At 36.5% G+C, this 26,578-nt stretch overlaps 2 protein-coding genes across 3 annotated transcripts; one reads left to right on the top strand and one right to left on the bottom strand.

Moving 5' to 3' along the window:
* Positions 1–310: 310 nt before the first annotated feature.
* LOC131608880 (protein RIK) lies at positions 311–9,162 on the bottom strand. 2 transcript variants are annotated; one of them, XM_058880463.1, is made up of 12 exons: positions 8,834–9,162; positions 7,495–7,711; positions 6,591–6,692; positions 6,468–6,502; positions 6,306–6,381; positions 5,788–5,919; positions 5,637–5,714; positions 4,536–4,629; positions 4,332–4,449; positions 2,817–3,360; positions 1,049–1,310; positions 311–856 (listed from the first exon to the last, which is right to left on the bottom strand). In XM_058880463.1, the coding sequence occupies exons 1-12, from the start codon at positions 8,893–8,895 to the stop codon at positions 726–728; spliced, it is 1,851 nt and encodes a 616-aa protein (XP_058736446.1). In that variant the 5' UTR covers positions 8,896–9,162; the 3' UTR covers positions 311–725. The 2 variants fall into 2 exon arrangements, with proteins under 2 accessions (XP_058736446.1, XP_058736447.1); XM_058880464.1 differs by having other exon boundaries at positions 6,591–6,686.
* Positions 9,163–20,936: 11,774 nt separating this feature from the next.
* LOC131613183 (uncharacterized) lies at positions 20,937–22,832 on the top strand. Its single transcript, XM_058884874.1, has one exon. It carries the CDS (start codon positions 20,937–20,939, stop codon positions 22,830–22,832), a length of 1,896 nt encoding a protein of 631 aa, XP_058740857.1.
* Positions 22,833–26,578: the final 3,746 nt, after the last annotated feature.

The raw sequence follows: 26,578 nt of genomic DNA, 5'->3' as shown, positions 1-26,578 counted from the left end.
GAATTTATTACTACAAAAACTGTTACTATATTTTGAAATCTGGTTTACAATCAAACTGCAGATAATTTTTTCTTAAACAGACCAACTGGGAACTGCTTAATTATGCTTTTATCAATTGACAACCCCACCAATGTAAAAATCAATTTAAACTAATAAGTTGAATGAGAAACAAATATGGTGAAATGATGGTTTAGAAATGTGTCATTTTCAAGGAACGCATAAAGCAACATATATAGAATAGAAATCTGAAATTAGTGTTGATTTGTAAGAAACAGAAGAAATGTTTAGGTAGGAAGGAAAGACAAATGGGTTAGACAAACTGGGGACTACAGTATCATTCATCATTCGGCACAGTTTGTAAGAGTTAGTCAACTATAAAAAAGGGAAGCAAAAAGCAGTATTCAACCCATAATCATGGCATTGTTAATCACATTGGTGGCCAACTATACTCTACTAAAAAACAACTACTGGTGGATATGCTTTACTTAAATTACGACAACTACAACAGATGATCTGGAAAGCAGATGAGAATGGGCAATCATAGCCAGTAGATTTCGAATGCTACTCAACAACTACATTTTCTCCAAAAATCGTGCTTGACCAGCCATTGCACTGGGAAAGAGTAACTGTTACCCATGATCAGCAGGAATTGATGAAATGGCTAAATCACAACTGAAACAATTGCTTATTTACATAACTTATGTATGACATCCACACTACACAGATCATAAAGCCCAAAAAGGCTTTTGAGCCCCAATTGCTTTGATGGTGCGGGGAAGAATTTCCTCATGTGAACCGTCTAGATCATCATCGTCGTCATCGTCATCACCATATTCCATTAGCTTGACCAAAGTATCTGAAATAAATAAATTTACATGCAAATCTAAAAGGGTGGCCAATAAAGAAAGCATTGCAAAGTCAATTAAAGGGTCACACTTAGAGGCAGAGTAAATGTCTCAAACATATTACAAATTATAGAGAGATCACAGAATGACATCAAAACAATATTAAAATTACTCAATTTAGTAAAAGTAAGTTCAATGCTAACCAGGAACTGCATCGGGTTTTGTCTTCAGTGAATTATTGCTCCTGTCTTGTACTTTAACTTCAGTTGAATCATAAAATTTAGGTGGAGGAGGTGGCGGGGGCATAGCTCTTTTTGGAGGAGGTGGTGGAGGCATAGTTCTTGGCGGGGCCGGTTGAATTCCATTGGACGACGGCTGGATCAACTTCTTAGGAGCAGGCATATTCGATATATTCCTCACATCCAAATCATCATATCGTTCATTAGGTTTTCTAAGTTCCAATCCCTGCAATTGAGTTAGAGAGGAACAAAACAAAAAATGCAAACAACTTCTCAATCAGATATTTTACGAAGTGAACCAATACACCAAGCTACAAGTCAATTGAAACTGAAGCAGTACAAAATGAAGAAAACAATGCAAAACAATATAAGGCAGGATTAACTGACACACTATCATTCTATAACTTGATTTAATGTCACAAAGATGACAATTTTAGTATAATTAGATTATAATGTTGGGGTAAATGATTATCAATTAAATTGACGTTAATGATCATTTTAGAAATGTCCCTGAAGTATTTGAATTCTTACTAATCCTTATCACATATTTTAAAATTTTACTCTGTTTCTTTTGTTTAGGCCAAACTATTTTTCTTATCATGGTATTTTTTTTTTCTTTTAGAATCAACATATGAAGAACTGGAGGGCAAAGCACAAGCATGTCCCAACTTCTTTTGCGGCAACTTTACCAATGAAGAGAAAAAACAGAATAACAATTGGACTAGCAAGGGCATATACAGTAATGCCACGAGCATACAGCTGAGAGTGAAAATGCAAAATGCATAATGTAAGTAATAAGAACCACACCCAAGGTTGTGATCAGCAGAGAAAGAAAAGCGTTACAAAGAGGAATAATAAAAGGTTAACAAACGATTGCTTCTGTTACGGTAAAAAGGAAAGTTCAAGCAAAATACCAGATCTGCTATGTATTCTTATTGGGTCACAATCTTAAAACTTCACTACCTTTCATTTTGAAAACCAAAAAATAAAGATAACTATGCTAGAGAAATTAATAATGAATAATCTGTTCAATAGCTCTAGAAGGGTAGAAAAGAAAAAATGAATCTATTTAAACTGATATATTCATACAAATCTCTTCAATAGCAATGTGAACCGTGAAGATTCTTTACCCAAATTGCTAATGAAAAGTCTGAAGAATATAGAAGGGAAGTTCATAATAGAGGTGTATGTTCATGTTGTCTACTAACCAAGTTGATTGTAAGGGAGCTGCTCCTTCAGATGGTAGTTAGCAGCCTTGTGCAGCAACTTTTTCTTTTCAAAAAATTAATCTTTCATTTGTTCTTATCAGAATTCACATTCTTCATACTCCCCAGTTCATTTATCAATTCCCCATTAATCATACATACTATCTAAGTTACCTATCAGAGTGTTCATGTTCACAATAGTATTTTCTGGTTGGAGTAATTTCAAGATTCTTAAAAGTTAGTCCCACCCATTTAGAATAACAATTTTTTTTCCTTTGCATCCTTATGGTGCTCCGCATTGACGTCAGTTAATTTTTGCTTTGATACTTTATAAAACTTATTTGAATTTCCACATCCAATTAATAGCATATCTTTGCATTAAACAAGACTTCTCATATACTAAGCCTTTTATTCACTGCAACTTTACTAATTACTAGAAACTACAATGAATTAAGGGATTGAATGATATCCCACAATGACTCATGCAACGATGTATAAAAAGATTTTATCAATGGCGATGCAATAACCTGATTGTGTTTTGTGCCCTTTGAAACAACTGGTAATTCTTGAAACTTTCGTCGCTGGGATGTCCGTTTTTCCTCTTTTTCATGATCAGAGCTTGTGATTGACTTCGATTCTCTGCTTGATGCCGAAGTTGTGGGAGCAACTGTTGAAGCAACAGGAGGCGTGTGCCTCAGGGCAAGGGCAACTTGTTGCAATGGGGTAGCTTGAGGATATATTCCACCATATCCAATATAGCTAGTTCCACCTGCTACTAAAGGAGGAGTATAACCAATTGTGTTGGCTAGAGGAATTGCTGTTGAAACTGTGGTCAATGACATTGAAGTAGTCGTTACGCCTGTGCTTGCCGCCAAACTCTGAACTCCAGCCAACAACTGCTGTGGGGGTGGAACAGCACTATAACCTTGTTGTAGGGGCGAAATGGCAGTAGGGCCACTATAAACCTGCTGGGGTGATGGAACAGCAGTATATACTGGCTGTGGAGGTGGAACAGCAGTATATACGGGCTGTGGAGGTGGAACAGCACTATAAGCTTTACATGATGAAATCCTATGACAGTTAAATCGAAAGTTATTATTTCCTAAAACTCAAAGAAATCTAAGTTAAAGTAATGTATCATGGACCCAACATTAAAAATCACCAAGTAATATAGTTTAAATAATGGCAATGGAAAAAGATGATTGCCAATCAGATTTACCAGGCCTCAACCAAATGCATGATAATAAATATACGTGTCCCTGAGATAGAAAGTAACAACAAAAGGAACATATATTCATGAAAGAAATTATTTATGAGGCCCTTCATGAGATTCTGGGAAGTGCATGGGGAGAAGCTGATGGGTGACAGACAGCCTCAAAGCCACAAAACAAATGTAGGGCATACATTATTGCACGCCTTCAATGTAAGGGATCTAGACAAAACCCAGAATATTTATTTTTTACTTATTCCTCATCTAAAATAGAAAAGAGCACCTTTAAAGCAGAAACTGTTTCGTAGATGAAAACTTCTCACAATCTCACCAGTCACCTGAGCCATACACAATTTGACATCTATCTAGTTTAACTTACTGTCTATCATACTAAAGGAGAGGGTACATATTTCTCTAGGATGTGTGTGTAGTAACTTAAATGAATATCCCTTTTCCAGAAGATACCAAAGTAATTTACAAATTCACTTCAAAATACGCATGTGATATTAATAATTACATAATTTAGCCCCCATTTCCAAAAGAGTACCAAAGTAATATTCAAAATTCACTTCAAAATACACATGATATTAAAAATTCCAAAATAAAAAAAAAAGGATGGTTGTCATGTTGATATCAGCATAGGAAATTATCAAAAGGTAAGTTGCTGTGTTCCATGAGCAGTCAAATAGTAAAAATTTGGATTTTCTACAAGGTTTTTTCTAAATGGTAAGAGCTAATATTTGAGAAAAGCAAAGTATTTTCTAAATTTTCCACTTTGGGAAGACAAAAACCGAGCTTGCATTGTAGACTACAATAATATAAAATTAAATACCTTGAAGCACCACATTCCATACTGATTGTATCCAAAAGATTTTCTGCCAAGGACTTAGCCTGTTCAAGGCTTTTTGCATTGTTACTAGACAAAAACAGGTGCATAGGCTGTTGTCCATCTGCAACCAGAATACCAATAAAATTGAAAACCACATATCACAATATAAGAAGCTATGCTGAAATATAATTCGAATGAAGAAAGCACCTTCTTCACTTGACCCTTCATCAGTTCCTGAACCACGTCCTCTCAGTTTGACTGTTGCTCCTGTTTCATTGGTAATGTGATTTATATACTGGTCCTGCATGTTCAAATCCAAACGACCACCAACACCAAAAACATTTCTCCAAATTGTACGGAGATGTCAGAGGAAGCTTAAAACATTAGATTATCTCAACTTCAAAAATACACAAGCTAAGCATCATGAATTTATTTCTTAAAAAAATATCCAGCAATAAAGGCAACCAATCCAATAAATAATACTACTTCCGGTCCCATTTATAAGAGAAAATTTGCTTTTTAGATTCATTGAATAACAAATGTATTTGGATTGTATCATGGACCAGATACATTGATTATTCAATGAATCTAAAAAGTCAACTTTCTCTTATAAATAGGACCGGAGGGAGTAAGTCAGACTTATTATGTTAGATGAGGTAATTAATTAGCATAACTCCAGATACTTTTTTAAGCAAATCTAGTTTTAGTTTTATTGATGAGCAAATAACCGAAAGTGCAGTGTCTACCCAATAATTTTATATATTTTATCTCTAATTTCTAGTTACTTGGCAAGTTTGCTTTGTTCTTGTAAGTGTGTGGTTGTGTCCCTCTCCCAATAAAATGTCTCTTAGAATTAATCTAAATACACAATAGTTTAGTTCCACAGAAAAGCTCCTAAAGTCATCAAAAGAACACTTTGCCAGCTACAACACTCACTGATGATATCACCCAGCCATCCTCTCTTTTTGCTTGCCTAATTGATACTTTGGAAATCAATAACCTAACCTATACCAAAGTATTTTTGTGCCATCACATAGAATTTTAAAATAAATACACTGATACTCCTAGTGAGAGAAAAGATAGAATAAAAAAAGAAAAAAAAAAACAAATTATGAATATATGATAACATCGTGAATCATAACATGACCATAAGATGAGACTCAAAAAGGCAACAAATGAACAGAATACAGAAGAGAATCTTCAAATGGTCCTCTCTGGAAATAATTGTAGCAGACTGTCCACTTATAGTCATGCACAAACATCAAGTCCGACATAACTAGCAAATCAATTAAGTGGAGAAGGACTCACATTTGGTCCACGTATACGGGCAACAATGTTCCATGATGGGTCAGCATCAAAGCCCAAAAACACACTTGTGCTGAGTACCTGATTCATCAATTCATTTTAGTTATCAACACATCACATTATACATATAAGCTAGTAATGAATGAATGTCTACCTTCAGTCCATTAGCCAAAGGTGAAGGTGAGGCAGAAGAAATTGACTGTGAATTCTGCCCCGGCCTTAGAATTTCTTCAATCATTGCAGCAGCCCGATCAACAACTAAAATCCGTTCTGCCGTATCTTTTATCTGCAATATAATATGAAGTCATCAAAAGCAGACGAAATTGTGTAATTCATTCCCATGTAACACAACACAGCCATTAATCTATTACTGTTCCATGACTGATGATACAAAAAAGCTACATGATCCTCTTTTCAAGGATAAGAAACCAATTTGTTTCAAACAAATTCAATTAAAAAATGACTCTCACTTTCACATGACATTTCATTTAATTATTCATCTCAAAACTTTCCAATCTATGAATAAGTTTTGACCATATTATTTTATGAAGTAATAAGAGTTTACTTCCATGCGAAAATAAAGGATTGGACAAAAATATCCAATAAAATCTGATTATTTAACCCAATCATTGTGTTATATAAACAAAAAACAAAACAAGTATCAGCTTATACATGAGCTCCTGCAGAGATGTGGAGATACAATGGCTTTTCACTATCGAGCGGCATATTGGGCGGTCGATACTTTCCCCTGCAAAAGCAGCCAGCATATACATTAGTTGCAGGGGTATAAAAAAACTTAAAGGACTTTAGAAATGCTTGAAACAACCTACAAACCTAGTTATAACAATAGTACCAGTGCACTTCTGAATCTGCAGGAAGAGGAAAATTGATTGTCAAGATAAAAATTAGGATAAGCTTGGTGTTAAAAGGGTGTACAATTGATCTTATAGAAGTCACCTCCTCTTGTGTCTGGCGTTTTGTCAATTTGTAACGAATAGAAGATTCTGCATCATTTATGACGATTTCTCGAGCAATTACCAACTCATCTTGAATCTTTTGCTTCATGATAATTAATCCCACAATCAAGATAAAAAATATTTGAATTTACAAAAGAAAACTATAACAAAATAATGCAAAAACTTCTGGGAGAGAAACAAAGGATTCAGCCGCATACGGCAAATATCTACACACATACACACTTATTAAGTAAACATGTTGCTTGCACCAATCTACCCTTACACAATTATTATATGGAAATTAAAAGAAATATAGTATTTGGAATAACAGAGAACACAAATTTCTCAAAACAATCATGTATAAATGAAATAAACATTAAAGACAGTTTATAAGTGAACAGTTGAAGTTAATGATTTCAGACCATCCAAAGCATATTCTGTGGACTTGTGGGTTGGGTTTGAGAAGTATAAGGTGGAACAAGCTGGTATTCAATATCACAAGTCTTACAAGAATGTGCTTTAAAAGGTAAAATTACAAAGAATAAGAAGCTGAATAATCAAATCATTTTAAGTGTCAAACTGCAAACTATATTTAATAATTGTATATAGTTTCAACTTTCAATATTCAAGACTTTTTTACAATTTCCATTTCAAAAAACTATCATGATTTCATTCAAGACTATAGAGGATTAATAGCACTTCAATAGAAGACACATTTCCCACAGCAAGTTCACAGTCCCCTTATCATTTCAAGCACCAAGTTCAAAATCCTAAGATGAAATTTCATCAAACATCAGCACAATTGCTTTCCCACAAACCAAAACATGAAAAGAATGAAGCAGCAACATAATCAAGAAAGAACACCGGCAAACACATCAAATATTGCAAAGGATTAGGCGTCTCACTTGATTCAATTTTTGGGCCGCCGCCGTGCTTTGCTGCTGAAGCAGAGCTGCAGCTGCCAAAGGATTTGTCAAAAGAGCACCAGATATTGCTGAAGTCACACCCGAAAATACAACCCCGCCGCCAAGAGGCACAGAATTGCTCAAAGGAAGAACTCCAGGGATTGCCATCCCAGCAGGTAACAATGACTCTGCCGGTTGATCCCACTTTCTCTTCTTTCTACACATAAATCATAACACTCAATAAAAATAAAAATAAAAACTCACAAAACATAGTATCAACTACAATAAATCAATTTTCTCTAGCATTTTCAGTGTATGTTTGGTTCTACGGTGAAAAAAATTGATTTTGAGTGAATTGATTATGTTTAGAAGTGAGTTGAATGTAAAATGATTTATGTTTGGATAAATTTATGCAAAATTGAGTTAAACAGTAAATTTCAATATAAAAATTATGATTGAACTCAAGCTACAAAGTGTTGTTTCGATTGATGGTGAACAAAATTGATTATAACATAATTGAGTTTGATAGAATTGATTTTAACATAATTGAGTTTAATCAAATTGACTTATGTTCGGATACATTTATGTAAAAGTGAGTCGAACAACAAATTTCAAAGTAAAAGTCAAGTTTAAATTCGGAAGCTACAATTTCTAGATTCAAGTAGAATCAATTATAAATGCAGAATCAACTCTACTTTAGAAGAACCAAACACCTCAAAATCACTCCAGAATCAATTTTACACCTGTAGAATTGATTTTGGCTCTTCCAAAAGCCAAACCAAACATGCTAAAATTCTAGCTTCAAGTAAAATCAATTCCGGAGGCATAATCAGTTCTACTTTAGAAGAACCAAATACCTCAAAATCACTTCAGAATTAATTCTCCATCTTTAGAATTGATTTTGGCTCTTCCAAAAGCCAAACCAAACATGATAAAATGCTAGCTTCAAGGCGGAATTGATTCTACTTTAGAATAACCAAACACCTCAAAATCATTCCAAAATCAATTATACACAGCTAAAATTGTTTTTGACTCTTTCTCTAGAATTGCTTTTGACTCTTCCAAAAGTTAAACCAAACATACACTCATTCTGTCAATTTAACCCTAAAATCTCAAACACTAAACGCTCGTTTCACCAACAGAAACCAATTCCAGCTTTTTTAACATTCAAAAAGTAGAAAACATTCACACTAAGCTATACAAGTGATCCTAATCTTAAAAAAAAAAAAAAAGACAAATCCACAATAAAATCAACAACGAAAAACAATCCAACTAATTCCACGTAATCAACAACAACAACAAAACACGAAAAGGAACTAATTTCAATAACGCGAGTTACCTCTGTCTCGTTTGCGAAGCTTCATTCGAAGAAGAAACCCTAACGTTACTATCCTCCGTCATCGTTCAACTGATTCACGATTTGCTTCGGTAATCGAAATTGAAAAGATTGATTGATTTTTTCACCTTTGGTTTCGTTTAGATTCTATGGGTTTTCGTTTATGGGAGAAAATCGATTCACGCGAGCGTTGGCGTTGGATTGAAAATCTGAAGCGTGTTTGATCGCTGAAACGGGGTTTTGTGATTTTCTATCGGTTTGTTATTGGTACTGTGGGAGAGCTGTGTTCGGGAGGAATGTTACCAGACGTGTTAAACGACGGTATGTGAGGACAAAACGACGATTTGATTTAATAAATAAAATATAAGATTCAACTTTTTTTTAATGGATTTAAAGGATATATGTTACTTTTATATTGAAGTCAAATCAAAATTCACTATTTTAATCTCGAAAATAGTGAATTCAATTTAATAATTAATTTGTTGAGTTTAATTTATAAATTAAATTAAATTTTATCTCAAAAGTTATAAATAAATAAATTAATGAGTTTGTTTTGTATGTTAAATTTTAATATCTCATGTAGCGTTGTTTTTAATAATTATGTTTTTTTTTACCGGTTCCGACCTACATATTAGATCGATTAATCTGGTTCGTGTTACGGAGTCATGTGCACTGGTCAAACGTTGTTTTGCATAGGAATCGAATTCGATATTCCCCAAATGTCGTCCTTTATAAAGACTCGTTTGTCACTCGAGTCCAAGTGTTTGGTTATATTTTTAGATGATGTTGAATATAATATAAATAGTGTCTTATTTTATGTTATAAATATCATTTAAAAGCACATGTATGGGTCTTTAGTTTTTGTTTGGTTCTATTAAGTGGAGGATGTGAAAATTTCAACCAATAACTCACAATTAGAAAAGAAAAAAACTCAAGGCAACTCATGTTTCAGAAAAAATTTCAATCTATTTTGTTTTTCAAAAAAAATTAGATTTAAGAAGTGACGTCAATTGAATTGGCGCATGCATATGATGTTGTTAACTCATTTGGCACGGCGCCACCATTGAGATAATACTCATAGGCGTCAATTGGATTGGCAACACTATGTGCAGACGCCATTCCAATTGGCGCCACCTCTTAAATTCAAATTTTTATTTGAAAGTGTGGTAAATTAGGAATTTTTCTAAAACATGAGTTAGTTTAGGATTTTTTTTGAAAATGTGGATTATGTGGGTAAATAAATGGAAGGATGTTTTTCTTTTAAATTATAAAGTTTAAAATTTTATATTTTCTCTAATTGGTTTGTGGATAGCTTCTATAAGTGGAATTTGGTCTTCTCACCTCCTTTTGAGATGATCCTTGGGTACTCTTCTTAGAGTTAGGTTAATATAGTTTATTTTATTATCTGTCATTAAGATAAAATTGTAGAAGAGGATGGTCTTTGAAAGGATGAGATATTGGTTTGGGATCTTTAGATGACGGAGTCTCTCTTTGTTTAGAAACATGAATTGGTTTACAATCTCCTTGATTATTCAAGGAACGATCATCTTTCTAGATGGAGATCGTTGGTGGTGAAGGCACGAGAAGGACAATGTCTACTCGATTGCATTGACTTATAAGGTTCTTATTAATGTTAACATTGGTATTGATTGTTCTATAGGTGTTGATCAAATCTTGTCCCTGATTTGGGTTAGTTGACCTCCTTTTTAATTTGTTGTTTTTTCTTTGCAATGTTTCCAAGATAAGCTTCTTTATAGAGAGAATATATTTAAGTGTGGTGTTTTAATTGACCTATATGTGTTTCCAATAATTTGTGTTATGAATCGGTTGAGTCGGTTTCAAACATTTTTGTTACTTGTTAGGTGATGGCAACAGGGTCGTCTTAAATAATTTAAAGATCCTATTTGTTAGAGTAAACTATAATAACCAAGTAATATTGGTTATATTTATTTTGGTATCGTTACTTTGATTGATATATATTATTTGATTAATATGTATATATTACTTATTATTATATATGTGGTATTGATGGCCTATATATTTTCATAAAAGATGTTTTCTAAAATATTTTTTTAAAATTCATTTTTTATAAATTGAAAACTAATTTTTATATTTTATAATATAAATATAAATTATTGAAGATCAAAATATAGTCGAAAGTGTAAGTTTTTCAAAAATTTATAGCTTAAAAATTAATTTTATGAAAAGCTATTTGAAATAGCTTTAAATTAAGTAATTTTTTTAATATTTTGATATATCTAAAAAAGGATATAATAAAATGATGATATCTAAAATATTCTAATTAATTTTTTATTTAAAGCTTTAATTAAAAAAATCTTTATAATTTTTGTAAAACAAAAGATCTTACCTGATCAGATGGATCTTCAAGGCCTGCAAGGATCTGGATCTTCTGTGAATTGGGGGGTGTACCTGCAAGGTACTCCGATGCTAAAGTAAGAAGAGGGGCAACAGAGCACAAGTACAAGGTAAATGATAAGAAGTGAATACCTGACCCTCTAGTGAAAGAGGGTATTTATTGCCCCCAACGCTGGGCAAGATCTCGCTACTGGACTGGATGCCCAGGCCCAGTTAGGAGATTGTCAGGATTCCAGGCGGAAATATCGGAGACCAGTACGTGGTCTCCGTCCTGGTCAACCACTCTGAAGTTTAAGGGAGACGCGGTCTTTCAGGGACTACGTGAACTCCGTATTATTCGGGGGTTGGATGTGAAGTGACCGTACGAGGAGGAAAGTGCTCGTCAAATGGGACGCTCACGGGGAGCATCATATGCCGAGCACGCACTGCAGTGCTCCAATGCCATTGGGTTTCCGAGGAGCCGAGCACGTGTTCGCTCCTCATGGGCTTAGAGATGATTTGGGCCTCCAAGTCCAATTGGGTCGAAAGTAGACTGGGCTGGATCTTAGCCCAATCCAGAACAAAAAATATACTACTTTAAAAAAACTGAAACAAACTAATCTTGTACCTATAAATAGTACCGATTCTAAATACAAAATCAATTTTATTTTTGACCGGCATTGAAACTAAACATACAATCTATTGTAAAAGCTAATTAAAAGCTAAAAAAATATTGTCTCTATATGTCTTTAATTTCATTTTTTCCAAACACAACATTATTTTATTGTAATAATCTTCATAAGCGCTGTAACTAGGGGTGAGAATAGGTTGGACTGAGTTAGGTTTGCCAAACCAGAATCTGAGTTGTTAAAAAATTCGAAGCTTAAGTCTGAGCTATAGTTTATCGTAGGCTTATTTTTTTGGCATGAATCTGACCTTTTTGAAGGCCTGATGAGCCCGTTAGCCTACTTAAAAACCTATTTCATTTGAACATTTATAAATAAGTCATTCAACTCAACTTTATATAGACTAATAAATTACAAGATCAGTGTGATTAAATGTTTGTTTGCATTTACTTATTTGAGTTTACCTAGTAGAATAAAGTTTGTGATACTATTTGTTTGAAAGAACTTATAGAAATAACTTATGACAATGCTCATAAGAAATTTTTTTCACTTATTTTCATAATTTTTTTAAAATAACTAATATTTATTTTTATATTTTAATTCAAATTGCAAAATATAATATAATAAAAATAATAAAATTATTTATATTTATTTAAATAGGCTGGTCTCATAGGTTTAAAATGTTTTTATATGGCTCGTGACCTAGCCTTTTTAGCTAAATAGGCTTAGATAAAAACTTAGGCCTTTTCTATTTATATAAAAGTCTCACCTGACATAGGTTTATGTAGGATGGACCGTAGGCTCCTGTTAGTTGGTCTGGCCTAGGGCTGGAAATGAGTCGAATCAAGTCGAACTCGCCTCAGCTCAGTTTGACTCGTTAAGAATTGGCCGAGTTCGAGTTCGAGTTTAAGACAAACTATTTTTTTAGCTCAAACTCGACTCGTTAAGAATTGGTCGAGTTTGAGTTCGAGTTCGAGTTTATCACGAACTTTTTTCAGCTTAAACTCGACTTGTTAGAAGTTCACGAGCATCTCGCTTCAACTCGTTAGATTACTCTTTTTAGGTTCAACTCGCTTATTTCACGGACTTAAAAGTAATTTTTTACAGTCTACTTTATATATATATATATATATATATATATATATATATATATATATATATATATATATATATATATATATATATATATATATTTGATATTTTAAATTAAAATTTTTTAAATAAAAAATATAAATATAAAATAAAAGTTATAAGATTGGAATTTATACGATGTTAATTTTATTTGTATAATTATTTGTAGAAATATTTTTCTCACTTAAGAATATAAATTATCAATTGTAACCGTTAGATTAAAATAAAATATGATACTAAGATTTAGAGCAAATCTTCAAACCTACTCTTAAAGACAATATAATCTATCTCATATATAATCGAGTTGACTCATGAACCTAACGAGTCGAACCATGTATAGTGTAAGTTCAACTTATTTAATTAACGAACTTAGTTTTTAGCTCATACTCAGCTCATTTGGTTCATTAACTTAGTTCAACGATTTAATTTTCGAATCGAGTTTCAAACTATTTTTGAGTTAATTTAGTTCATGAAAATTTCTTTAGCCACCTCCCTATGGGGGTCACCCCCAGCGAAAATCCCAAAATACCCCTGCTTCGGAAATGAACTTCCGAAGCGCTTTTTTTAAAAAAAAAATTCCATATTTCGGAAGTGCATCTCCGAAAACACCTCATGGGGGGTGAATTCGGAAGTTCATTTCCGAATTATGCAGAAATTGTGTTTTTTTTTTTAATGTTTTATCTAAAACAGTCTCGCATTTTAATTAAACGTAAACGCCAAATAAAATAAGCAATAGATAAACTGAAAATACTAATATGATAAATAAAAAAATACTAATCCGATGAAAATAATATATACAAACCGAAACAAATAAAAATAGTGTGCTAAAGATACAATCCGAAAACAAAAAATAAATAAACCCGACCACTACTGGGTGTGCCTAACCCTCTCACCCTGGGCCCTCCTCTGCCGCCTGTACCCCGCCGCACGGCCCGCATCAGTGACGATCATCTCCATCACGGCGACTGCATCTGGACCGCCCTGTTGAACGACACCTCGATCCAACGCGTCCCGCCCAAGCATCTCTATCCGTTGGCAGATCGGCAGGAGATCAATGGCGTGGTCATCCTCGGCCTGCTGGTTCTACAGGATCTCCTCATGTGCTGGCCTAGGAGCACCGGGAACGTCGGGTCTCAGCAGAGGATGGGACACCCGGTAGAACCATGTGACGTACCCCTCCTCACTGTGCCAGTCCTGTGTGACCCGAGTGAGACGGTACTCTTGCGGTACCACATGATGCTGCCAGTCCTCCCATATGGCAGTGAGCTGCACTCGGGTCACTATGTCGGGAGCTGCCTCAAAGGGTGACCTGGGTATCTGCTGCACGAATCCGAACTGACGCATGCACCACTCAGGGAGATACCGGACCATGATGCCGGTCCCGCATGCCAACCAGCCTGAATATAGAGCAATGCCGTCAAAGGGGACAATCTGAGCGTAGTCGACGAACGGCCTCCAGGTGACGTCGTCGTGCATCGTGCGGTCCAAGTACAGACGGTATGGCCCCACCGCATCGTTCCCCCTCTGGAGAGCGTATCTGGCGGCCCTGGGCATGACGTCCACGTACGCAGGATCGATGTGAAAGCCGTGGATGCGGGAGAAGTAGGAGATGATCCAGCTCTGAAACAGAAACACGATAATGTATTAAAAATAAATACGAAACATAAATAAATAAATAAATACGATAATGTATTAAAATAAAACGTACCGTAAGCAGTGTGCAGGATCCGACCAAGTGCCTCGTCCTCCAGTTGGAGGCCTCATTCAGCTTCTGGTAGAGATATGCCAGAGTAGCTGCCCCCCAGTTCCACTGGTGAACGGTTTCCAGGTCCATGAAGTAGCGGAGGTAGGTCACGTCGACGTACCTGACACTCTTATCCACAAAGCATGCAGCGCCTACCACATGCATGTACCAGCACCGGAGAGCGCAGCCGCGGTGATACTCTGTGAATAGCTCGTCACCCTCACCCTCAGCCTCGGCAGCCGCGTCCAGGTGGTGCTCAAAATAAGTGCTCAGTGTGGTGAACCGAACATGAGGCCCAGATGTCGTGACGCACTCAAAGTGAGCAACCTCGTGCTCCATGCCCAAATAGAGCGTCATCCACTCAATGGCCTCGACCCTCTGGATCCGGGAGTGGTGCAACAGTGGCCCCCTAATAGGCAGGTGGAGAAGACACTGCACGTCATGCAAGGTGATCGTCATCTCCCCAACCGGCAGGTGGAAAGAGGACGTCTCCTTGTGCCAGCGCTCCACAAATGCCCCCTGCATGCCGGTGCTGATGGTGGTGTAACCCGTCATGCAGAGCCCGCAAAGCCCTGAACCTCGCACATGGTCGTTAAACCACTCGGCTGTTGGTTTAAACAGACTAAATATCTTCCGAGCGTGTTTCACCATTTTCAACGGCTCTCGCTCCTGTTGAAAAAAAAACAAATAAACGACATATATTAAATAAGCGACATATATTAAATAAGCGACAAATAAACGGTTAAACTATAAAAAATGGTGACAATTAAACGGTTAAATTAAAAAAAATACATCTCCCTCCCAGATCCGCCGAGCGACGTGATCGTGGTAGTGAATCAGCACAGAGGTGTCAAAGGGCCCTCCCGGATAGCTGTCCTCCTGCTCATCCTCCTCCCCGGCTGGAGGGTCAACATCCGGTACCCCCTCCGGCTCGTGGTAAGTCACTGCCGCCACCTCCTCCTCCTCCTCCTCTCGCTGGCGGGAAGAAGATGCCCGAGCCAGCCGACTCCTAGATCCTGAACGAGATGTACCCTCTCCCACGTCCACGGGAACTCGCACACGGCGTCCCCGGCCCTGCCCCCGTCCCTGGGTCGACGCCAGCTACGCCGCCGCCCGCTCGCGTCTAGCCGTCGCAGTCTGGGACTCTCTGCCTTGTCTGATGCGTGCTGGTTGGTTGCCTGACATGTTCCTGTAAACAATCGAAATCGATTAATATGCGAGGCAAATGAAAAAACAAAAAAAAATTGAACTTCTGGTACAGTTCGGAAGTTCATTTCCGAAAACTGGGATGGAGGTGTTTTCGGAAATGAACTTCCGAAACACCCCTGCGCAGACCTTCAATACAGCCTCCAATGGCAGACCCAAAAAACCTAAACCAAAACTACTTTTATGCCTACTAAACATCCTAATATCAGTACTAACCTATCTTAATGTGATTTTTTCAGTTTCTAAACACCCTATTAGAGTTTATTCAAATAGATCTAAAACTTGAAAAAACAATAATAAACTTACCAATTAGTGTTTGATGATGAGTTTGGTTGAGTTTGGAAGAAGAGTTTGGCTACTTCACACTTGCTTTTGCAGATTTTTTGCAGAGAGTTTGAGTTTGGAAGTGTTTGATGATGATTAGGGTAAATGATTAGGGGGAGGGGGGCTGTTTTGCTTAATCTGCAAAACGCGCATTATTTCGGAAGTTCATTTCCGAAATGCAAGAAAAATGTGTTTTCGGAAATGAACTTCCGAAATAAGACAATTTTTTCAAAAAAAAAGACGCTTTCGGAGATGCATCTCCGAAAACACCTTTTTCTTGCATTTCCGAAATGCATTTCCGAAGTTAGGGGTAGTTTGAGTTTTTCACCAGAGGTGACCAAGAAGACATGGGGGTTGATAAAGAAATTTTCTTAGTTCATTGTCAGCCCTAGTCAGGCCTATTCTCACCCTTAGTTGAAATAATAATCACTCCAGTAGTATGATATATTATAATTTAAAAGTTTCTTAATTAAAATTTGTGAGAACTATTTAATTGATTTATTTGAGCTTCTTCAAGCTGTTCGGAATGGTTTTTTACATTTGTGAATAATCAGTTTGAAAAAGTTTATCAAAACATCTTGTAATCTTGTAATATGTTCACAAAATTTTTTTAGAATTTTTTAAAAACTCTTTAATATATTTCATAATTTTTGTATAATTTATATGAAAATAATTTAATTAATTTTATCTATTTGTTATAAAAATAATTTATGTACAAGTGATTATATGTTAAACACTTATAACATAAACAATCAATTAAATTGTCTATCTAAACAACACCTAATTAAAGATTAAATTGTACTGCAAGAGTTGGAGAATGAGAATTGAATTGTGAAGTACAACAACTTTTAGGTTGAAAAGGAAGCATTAGAATTCTTCTTTTAATTATGAAGTCCACTTCACTTATATTTGGTTCACCAACCTGCATAACATATCCTGACTTCTTAATTTTATGAATAAGGCCAAGTGGTAACTTACATATACTTTTGTACAAATATATTTGTGAAAGTGTATTTTTCCTGTTATCTTGGTCTCCTCCCCAATATGAATCAATTCTCAGATAAATAAATAAATATTGTTCATCAATGTGAAACTATGTTTTTAGAGAGTGTGAGCTCAACAATGTAAGAACAAACTCGTACGTATAGTTTATTTGTTTATTATATTTAGAAGTAAACTATTGTAGCTATACAAATTTAACAATAATAGTATAGTTCTTTGTTTTTTGTTTATTGTGTTTAGAAGTAGGACAAGCACAGCTTAACCATCTGTTAGCAACAAACCAGGCCCAGAAACAGCAGCAACAAATAGGCCCAAAAGAACAATTCACAAGCCCAAAAGAATGAAGGATTATGTCTAAGTTGCTGCACGACAAGTAGAAGAAATAAGAAGATTCCTAAAGTTGTTAAGATTTGCATTTAGATTTTATTAGCTGTCATAGATCCTCCACTCCTAGAATTGTGGATCTGACATTGTACCAGCCATTAGATTTCTATGCTCTGTGGCTATAAATTAAGACTGTTATTGCAATTGAATAACAAGCAAATAATTATCAAAATCTCTCTTCTTTCTATTTGTTATAAGGAGGATTCCCTTGTCCTACTAATTCAAGGATAAAACCCTAACATTTTGGTGCTCTCATTTTCTTGAACTCACCTTCCATGGCTAGCAGACCCACTAACGCAGAGAGATTCGATGATCTCTCCTCCAAAATCGATGCTCTTGCTGAACAAATCTCTGTCCTTACCACTAATCCACCACCACCACCACCACAACCAAACACCCCCACTCTCGCATACCCTATGCCTCGAATGAAACTCGATGTCCCAAAATTTGACGGCACAGATGCTCCCGGTTAGATCTTCAAAATTTCTCAGTTTTTTTATTATCACCAAACACCAGAAGCAGAAAGACTCACGGTTGCTTCATTTTACATGGACGGTCCCGCCCTCAGCTGGTTCCAATGGATGTTCAGAAATGGCTTAATTCCTTCCTGGACCGAATTCCTGCAAGCACTCGAAACTCGTTTTGCTCCCTCATATTACGACGATCCTTCCAGCTCCCTCTTCAAACTCGTACAACGTTCCACCGTCAACCAATACCTCACTGAATTCGAGAGCCTCGCCAACAGAATAGTTGGTCTTCCCCAACCTTTTTTACTCAGCTGCTTCATCTCTGGACTTTCGCCGGAGATCCGCCGTGAAGTTCAAGCCCTTAGACCATACTCACTAACCCAAGCCACCGCCCTAGCCAAACTTCAAGAAGACAAAATTGAAGAACGAAAACGTTCCTTCAAATCCAAAACCTATACACCACAAAGCACAACATCCACAAATACCTCAAATACACCCACACCATCATTACCACCTCTACTCCCAAACCCGAAACCAAACCCACGCATCAACTACAGAAAACTATCACCGGAAGAGATGGCGTCCCGCCGCGAAAAGGGATTGTGCTACAACTGCGATGAAACCTTCACCCCACAACACAAGTGCAAAGGAAGATTTTTTCTGCTCATTACGGAAGACCCACCTGACACTAACTCTGATCTACTCGATGTCACCACCACTGACTTCGAATTTGACACCACCATCGTAGAAAACAACACAACTACAGAAGCCCAAATCAGTTTACACGCACTCTCTGGTTGCACAGCCGCCTCAACTATCCGTCTCAGTGGACGCATCTCTAACCACCCTGTTACCGTATTAATTGACGGAGGCAGCACACACAATTTCGTTCAAGATCGTATAGCACGATTTCTAGAACTCCCTTCAATTCCAACCAACAACCTTAAGGTCATGGTCGGCAATGGTGAGAACCTCGATTGTAGCCGTTTCTGCTCCGCCGTTCCTCTATTTATCCAAACCAAGAAATTCACAGTTGATTTCTATGTCCTCCCTCTGTGTGGAGCTGACGTAGTATTGGGGGCCCCTTGGCTTCAATCAATTGGGCCAGTCCTTATGGACTACACTACCCTTAGTCTTTCTTTTACCCACAATAACCAACCCATTACCCTCACTGCTAATACAAAATCCCATATTGCCCCAGCCACGGCCCAACAAGTTAAGCGCCTCATACAAACCCACTCCTCTGTTGAATTATTTCAGATCCAAATTCTCACACCTGACCCAAATCCACTTTCTGAAACCTTACCAATTCACCCTATTCCCGAGATTCAATCCATTCTTCTTAAATTCGCTGCCATTTTCAACTCCCCAAATCACCTTCCACCTCCTAGACACATTACACACCACATTGATCTCCTTCCCAATTCTAAACCAGTCAACACAAAACCTTATCGTTACCCATACTTCCAAAAAAATGAAATTGAACTCCAAATCCAAAACATGCTTGATTCCAAACTCATACAACACAGTCAAAGCCCCTTCTCATCACCAGTATTACTAGTCAAAAAGAAAGACGGTGGATGGCGTCTCTGTGTTGATTATAGAGCTCTTAATTCAATCACCGTTCGTGACCGCTTTCTGTTAGGAGTAAATTAATGGTAAATTCATGTGTTAATAGAAGTAATTTAGTCTCCAAATCAATGCAAATTGTGATAAATCCATAGGTTTTTATTAAGAATTGAACTGAACAAGTTTAGTTCGTGCGTAAAGCAAATCGAATCACTTGTGGGTGTTGTTGTTGCAGGTTTAGAGATGAATTGAAGCTTGAGAAGAACATGAGGAGTAAAGAGAGCTGGAAGTCTCAAAGGCAGAAGAAAAAGATGGAAATTGCAAAGGGCGCGCCGCGGAAGTCCTGTGAGGCAGCGCGAGAATATCTCTGTTTAAGGGCGCGCCGCGGGAGTTCTAGTCAGCGCCGCGCCAAAGTTTCTGTTTGTGAGCGCGCCGCGCCAGTCCGATGCCGCGCCGCGGCCTCGGCGTTAAAAGCCCAAAACTTCTATTTAAAAGCCCTAGCTTCCAAGAGAAAAAGAACTTTGGGAAGAGCGAAATTAGGAGAGCAATCTGAAGGTGCAGCCACAATCATCAATTGAAGACCAATTCTCTATCAAGCGAAGACATTCCTTTGATGAAGATGAATTCTTCCATTAATCTTTGTGTTTTTTTTTTCATGTCTATGGAGAGCCAAACCCCTCTTGTTGAATCTAAGGTAGTAGTTAACCTATGAATATACAATACCATTAATTAATTCCTGTGAACAATTATTTGAATTCATTATCAATAAGAAATCTTGTTTTTATTCTTAAATTATCGTTGAATCTTTGATCGAAAGAAAGGATTTAACTTTTGCCCTAGGTTACTATGTTGATTCAATTGCAATTTGCAGAGATGGAATTGTAATTGGGTTTTCATAATTATCGTTCTTAATTACTATTATCGTTATTGATATTTGGAGAGATCGAATCTCATACCGGTAAAAGTTATCTAATTTGATTTGCAGACATGGAATCTTATTTGAGGATAAGTGAAGATAATGATTTAAAATATTGTTCAATTGTGAATTAAGTAATAATTGTATAGGAGTAGATTGATGAACCCTAAGGTTCAACATATTTCTCTAATCGTTAACAACAGTTCATTACTCGCTTTTAATTTATTGTTTACTTTTGATATTATTAGAATTATAAAACAAACCAACTCAATTTTCCCAACTCAAAATAAACAACTATAGAACGGCAGTGATATTAACCAATCCCTGTGGATACGATATATTACCGAAAATATTTACCCAAAAATACTTTCAACACTTTCCGATGCCCACTATTGAGGAACTACTTGACGAATTGGGCAACGCTTCTTGGTTTTCTAAACTGGATTTACGCCAAGGTTTTCATCAAATCCGGATGCATCCTAAAGATATACCAAAAACCGCATTCCGCACTCACCAAGGTCACTATGAATTCTGTGTTATGCCATTCGGCCTGTGCAATGCTCCATCTACCTTCCAAGCTGCCATGAACACCTTACTCCAACCATATCTGCGCAAATTTGTCACTGTCTTCTTTGACGATATTCTCGTCTACAGCGTTTCTCTCGAGGCACATTTAATTCATCTTGAACAAGTGCTCACCACCCTCCTGAAAGAAGAATATTTTTTGAAAAAATCCAAATGTATTCTTGCTCAACGCAGCTTGGAATATCTGGGCCATATTGTATCAGCTTCTGGAGTTAAACCTGAACCTTCAAAAATCCAAGCTATTCTTGATTGGCCAATACCTTCCACAATCACTGCCCTACGCGGATTCCTTGGTTTAACTGGATTCTACCGCAAATTCATTCGTGGATATGCTGCAATTGCAACACCCCTCACCGCCTTACTCCGAAAAGACTCATTCATATGGAACCCTGAAGCTACCATTGCATTCAAAGCCCTCAAACTAGCCATGACAACTGCCCCAACTCTAACCCTCCCTGATTTTAACCTACCTTTTGTGCTTGAAACAGATGCATCTGGCATTGCCATGGGAGCCGTATTGATGCAAAACTCTCACCCCATAGCCTTTTTTAGCAAACCTTTTTGCCCAAAACTCCAAAGAGCATCAAACTCATTTTGCAATACCTTACTTGAAGAATTCCACAGCTCTCCCTCTGCTGGTCACATGGGTTTCACTAAAACTCTTGGCCGATTACAAGCAAATTTTTGGTGGGAAGGAATGAGAAACCATGTCAAACAATTTGTAAAAAATTGCCACATCTGCCAACAAGTCAAATACGAAACAAAGAAAACCCCAGGTCTCTTACAACCTCTACCTATCCCTCATGCCATTTGGGAGGACCTTTCACTTGATTTCATCACTGGTTTGCCGCTTTCTAAGGGTCACAATGCCATTCTTGTAGTAGTTGATCGCCTTTCTAAAGGTGTGCATCTAGCTGCCCTAGTCCCGAACTATACTGCTCATAAGATTGCATCCATATTCTTTGATACTGTCTGCAAATTACATGGAATGCCTCGCAGCCTTGTCTCCGATAAAGATCCACTCTTCATCAGCAAATTCTGGCGTGAACTATTTTCTTTATGCGGCACCAAATTACGTATGAGCACCGCCTACCATCCCGAAACTGACGGTCAAACAGAAGTTTTCAATAGAGTTTTAGAACAATATCTTCGTTCTTTTGTGCACCACAAACCGTCCCAATGGTCTAATTATCTATCACTTGCTGAATGGTCTCATAACACATCCATCCACTCATCAACTGGCCTTACCCCATATCAAATCACATTCGGAAAGGAACCTCCATCTATCCCTCAATATATCCAAGGCAACTCTCCCATTGAAGCTGTTGATTCCTTCCTCACTACTAGACAACAACTCATTACAAAGTTACGTGCCAAAATACATAAATCTCAACTCACCATGAAACTCTCAGCTGACAAACATAGGCGTGACATTAATTTTGATGAAGGCACATTTGTCTACGTCCGCCTCCGCCCTTATCGACAGAAAACAGCCACCGATACAACCTATACCAAACTCCTAGACACATTACACACCACATTGATCTCCTTCCCAATTCTAAACCAGTCAACACAAAACCTTATCGTTACCCATACTTCCAAAAAAATGAAATTGAACTCCAAATCCAAAACATGCTTGATTCCAAACTCATACAACACAGTCAAAGCCCCTTCTCATCACCAGTATTACTAGTCAAAAAGAAAGACGGTGGATGGCGTCTCTGTGTTGATTATAGAGCTCTTAATTCAATCACCGTTCGTGACCGCTTTCTGTTAGGAGTAAATTAATGGTAAATTCATGTGTTAATAGAAGTAATTTAGTCTCCAAATCAATGAAAATTGTGATAAATCCATAGGTTTTTATTAAGAATTGAACTTAACAAGTTTAGTTCGTGCGTAAAGCAAATTGAATCACTTGTGGGTGTTGTTGTTGCAGGTTTAGAGCTGAATTGAAGCTTGAGAAGAACATGAGGAGTAAAGAGAGCTGGAAGTCTCAAAGGCAGAAGAAAAAGATGGAAATTGCAAAGGGCGCGCCGCGGAAGTCCTGTGAGGCAGCGCGAGAATATCTCTGTTTAAGGGCGCGCCGCGGGAGTTCTAGTCAGCGCCGCGCCAAAGTTTCTGTTTGTGAGCGCGCCGCGCCAGTCCGATGCCGCGCCGCGGCCTCGGCGTTAAAAGCCCAAAACTTCTATTTAAAAGCCCTAGCTTCCAAGAGAAAAAGAACTTTGGGAAGAGCGAAATTAGGAGAGCAATCTGAAGGTGCAGCCACAATCATCAATTGAAGACCAATTCTCTATCAAGCGAAGACATTCCTTTGATGAAGATGAATTCTTCCATTAATATTTGTGTGTTCTTCATGTCTATGGAGAGCTAAACCCCTCTTGTTGAATCTAAGGTAGTAGTTAACCTATGAATATACAATACCATTAATTAATTCCTGTGAACAATTATTTGAATTCATTATCAATAAGAAATCTTGTTTTTATTCTTAAATTATCGTTGAATCTTTGATCGAAAGAAAGGATTTAACTTTTGCCCTAGGTTACTATATTGATTCAATTGCAATTTGCAGAGATGGAATTGTAATTGGGTTTTCATAATTATCGTTCTTAATTACTATTATCGTTATTGATATTTGGAGAGATCGAATCTCATACCGGTAAAAGTTATCTAATTTGATTTGCAGACATGGAATCTTATTTGAGGATAAGTGAAGATAATGATTTAAAATATTGTTCAATTGTCAATTAAGTAATAATTGTATAGGAGTAGATTGATGAACCCTAAGGTTCAACACATTTCTCTAATCGTTAACAACAGTTCATTACTCGCTTTTAATTTATTGTTTACTTTTGATATTATTAGAATTATAAAACAAACCAACTCAATTTTCCCAACTCAAAATAAACAACTATAGAACGGCAGTGATATTAACCAATCCCTGTGGATACGATATATTACCGAAAATATTTACCCAAAAATACTTTCAACAAATTGGCGCCGTTGCCGGGGATTGGTGTCAATATTGCACGCATTGCAATAGTTTTTTATTTTGAGTTATTTCCTTATTTTTAGTTATAGTATTTTTAGTTATTTACTTAAATTTAGATTTTTAGTTATTTACTTAATTTTAGATTTTTTGTTTAGTTACTTAAGTTTAGATTGTTAGTTTAGTTCCTTTATTTTAGATTTTTAAGTTTAGTTCCTTTATTTTAGATTTTTTATTGCAATAGTCTTTTAATTTTGATTTTTTTTTATTATTATTATTTTTATCTTGTTATTTCACTTGTTTGCTAGTGTTTTTAGATGTTTGTTTGTCGGAATGTGGGACCCAAATATAAATGTTGCAATTCATGCTCAAAACGAGATCCTAATTCAACAAATGGAGTATCTCCTTCAAAGTGTGTCACAGTTCACACCTCAAGTTAATGAGTTTCATGATATCGGATGGTACACACCGGAAGAGGCGACAGAGTATCATATGGCTAACCATGAATACCAACAACAAGGGTTTTCACACTATAATCAAGGTTATCAAAGAGGACCCACTGAGTTAGAGGAAACCATGAATCAATTCATGCAATTCTCTTTAGCCATTCAACAAAACCGGGAAACGCAAGATGTTCAACTTACCAAATTCTTCGCCGAGCAAAACGTAAGGCAAGTCTCAACTTTTCAAAACCCTATGACATGTGTAGAAACTTGAAATGCTACTTCAATAAAGAGTGCAAAAGTGCTTGATGAGGAAGTTGAAAACAAGGATGTTGAGAAGGAAGATGATAATCGTGCAGCGGAAGATGAGGAAGATGAAATTGTTGTAACTGAGGTGAATAAAGAAGTGAAAAAAAGAGATCAATCCAAGAGGAAGAAAGCATGTGACAAGATGGCAAGCAAGGTGATACCGAGTCAACACCTCCCATACCCACATGCACCATCAAAGAAAGATAATGCTAGGTGTCATACCCCAAAATTTGCCCGTGCTATTTTTCATACACAAAACCAAATCATAAGACAAAGCTCCAAAACACAGTCTCCCACACAGAAGTTCCAAACTAGGGTTTGAATAATTCAGAGGAAAATCATTGAATCAAAGGCTCAAGGTGGTTCCATAAGGTCACTAACATCCCAAAGCATCTCCATATAAAGTTTCAAGACAAACAGAGCAAACTTAGTCCCTCAAATCATGACTAGGTCAACAGTCGACTCTCAAGGGCAAAATAGTCATTTCAAGCCAAAATACAGTCAAAAGTTCCAGATACCTGGTCAACAACATCCTCATAACCCTAAAGTCATCATTTGATCAAGGATTGATCATGATGATGCAGGGAAAGATCAGAAAGTCAAAAGTCAAGAGTTACTATTTTGGGCATGAACTGAAAAAGTCAACCAAACTTTGAAAATTCACCAAATATTCATACTTCATCAGAAAAATTCCCACCAAAGCTCATCTTGAAGAGAATTCATTCCTCTATCCAATGGTCCAAGAATCAAAGCTCACAGGTCAATGGTTTAAGAATTATGGCCTAATACATTACAGGTCCTTTTCAAAGGTCAACAAAAGGATATGTTTTTCAAAAGGTCATAAAATGAGAATGGAAAAGAATTTTGATATGGGACCAAAGACATTGGTTAGAAGACTCTCTAAGGCTTCTAAAAAGTCTTAGAACACCTCCATACCCCAAAACTTGAAGGAGATAGACCTTGTCAAAGTTAGGCTATTTTAGAAGGAAAAAATGTGAAGAAACTCAAATATTTTTGCTAATGGGCCTACTTTTTTTAAATCCAAACTTGTTCCTTATGACATTGAGAGCCCATAAATAAATTTCCATGAATTTACTTGAATTATGTGATTTATTATGAATTTTTATTCATATTAAAGGAAATTAAAAATAAAATTAAATCATATAATTGCAAAAATTTGATTTGATTCTATTTTTAACCAATTCCAATCACCAATTAAATCATATATTCAATAAAATTTCGTTCAAAAGAGATTGATTCATTGAAGATTGAAATTGAGCCAAAATTGGAAAGAAAAAGAAGAAAATTTCAATCAAATTTTCTCAATATGCAAATCAAAGATTGAAGGAGATTTGATTCAATTTCTGTTGCCCTAATCCATCACATATAAGTAGCAAACAAATGCAGACCCCTAACACACAAAATTGGCTGCAGAAGAGAACCCTACAAAAGCTCCAAAGTTCATCAAAAAACCAAAACTCGAATTTTGCATTAGAGGACAATTCAAGGCGTTTGACCGATCAAAACACGTTCCTGGATCCTTATTGAGTGAATCCCAATCACTTTCAAGCATTGAGGCATCTAGAACAAAGCACTGTAAGTCTCTTTTTGTCCAATTCTAAGTCCTTCCGATTGCATAATTACAAGCATTCATATCACAATATAATTGCGCATTCTAGCTTGTTGTGATGTGTTTATCGA

Source organism: Vicia villosa, linkage group LG6 (genome assembly GCF_029867415.1).
Source record: "Vicia villosa cultivar HV-30 ecotype Madison, WI linkage group LG6, Vvil1.0, whole genome shotgun sequence".
In the NCBI taxonomy this organism is placed as follows: Eukaryota; Viridiplantae; Streptophyta; class Magnoliopsida; order Fabales; family Fabaceae; genus Vicia; species Vicia villosa.
The sequence above is the reverse complement of the archived record's forward strand: the minus strand, read 5'-3'. Positions and strand labels throughout refer to the sequence as shown.

Excerpts from the sequence above, each read along its gene's own strand:
- LOC131608880 (XM_058880463.1), bottom strand. The coding sequence starts at position 8,895 with ATGACGGAGGATAGTAACGTTAGGGTTTCTTCTTCGAATGAAGCTTCG. Across the intron at positions 5,715-5,787 it reads CTTTGGCTAATGGACTGAAG|GTACTCAGCACAAGTGTGTT; the intron begins GTAGACATTCAT and ends TTGATGAATCAG. Across the intron at positions 4,450-4,535 it reads TGAAGGGTCAAGTGAAGAAG|ATGGACAACAGCCTATGCAC; the intron begins GTGCTTTCTTCA and ends TTCTGGTTGCAG.
- LOC131613183 (XM_058884874.1), top strand. The coding sequence starts at position 20,937 with ATGCCCACTATTGAGGAACTACTTGACGAATTGGGCAACGCTTCTTGG.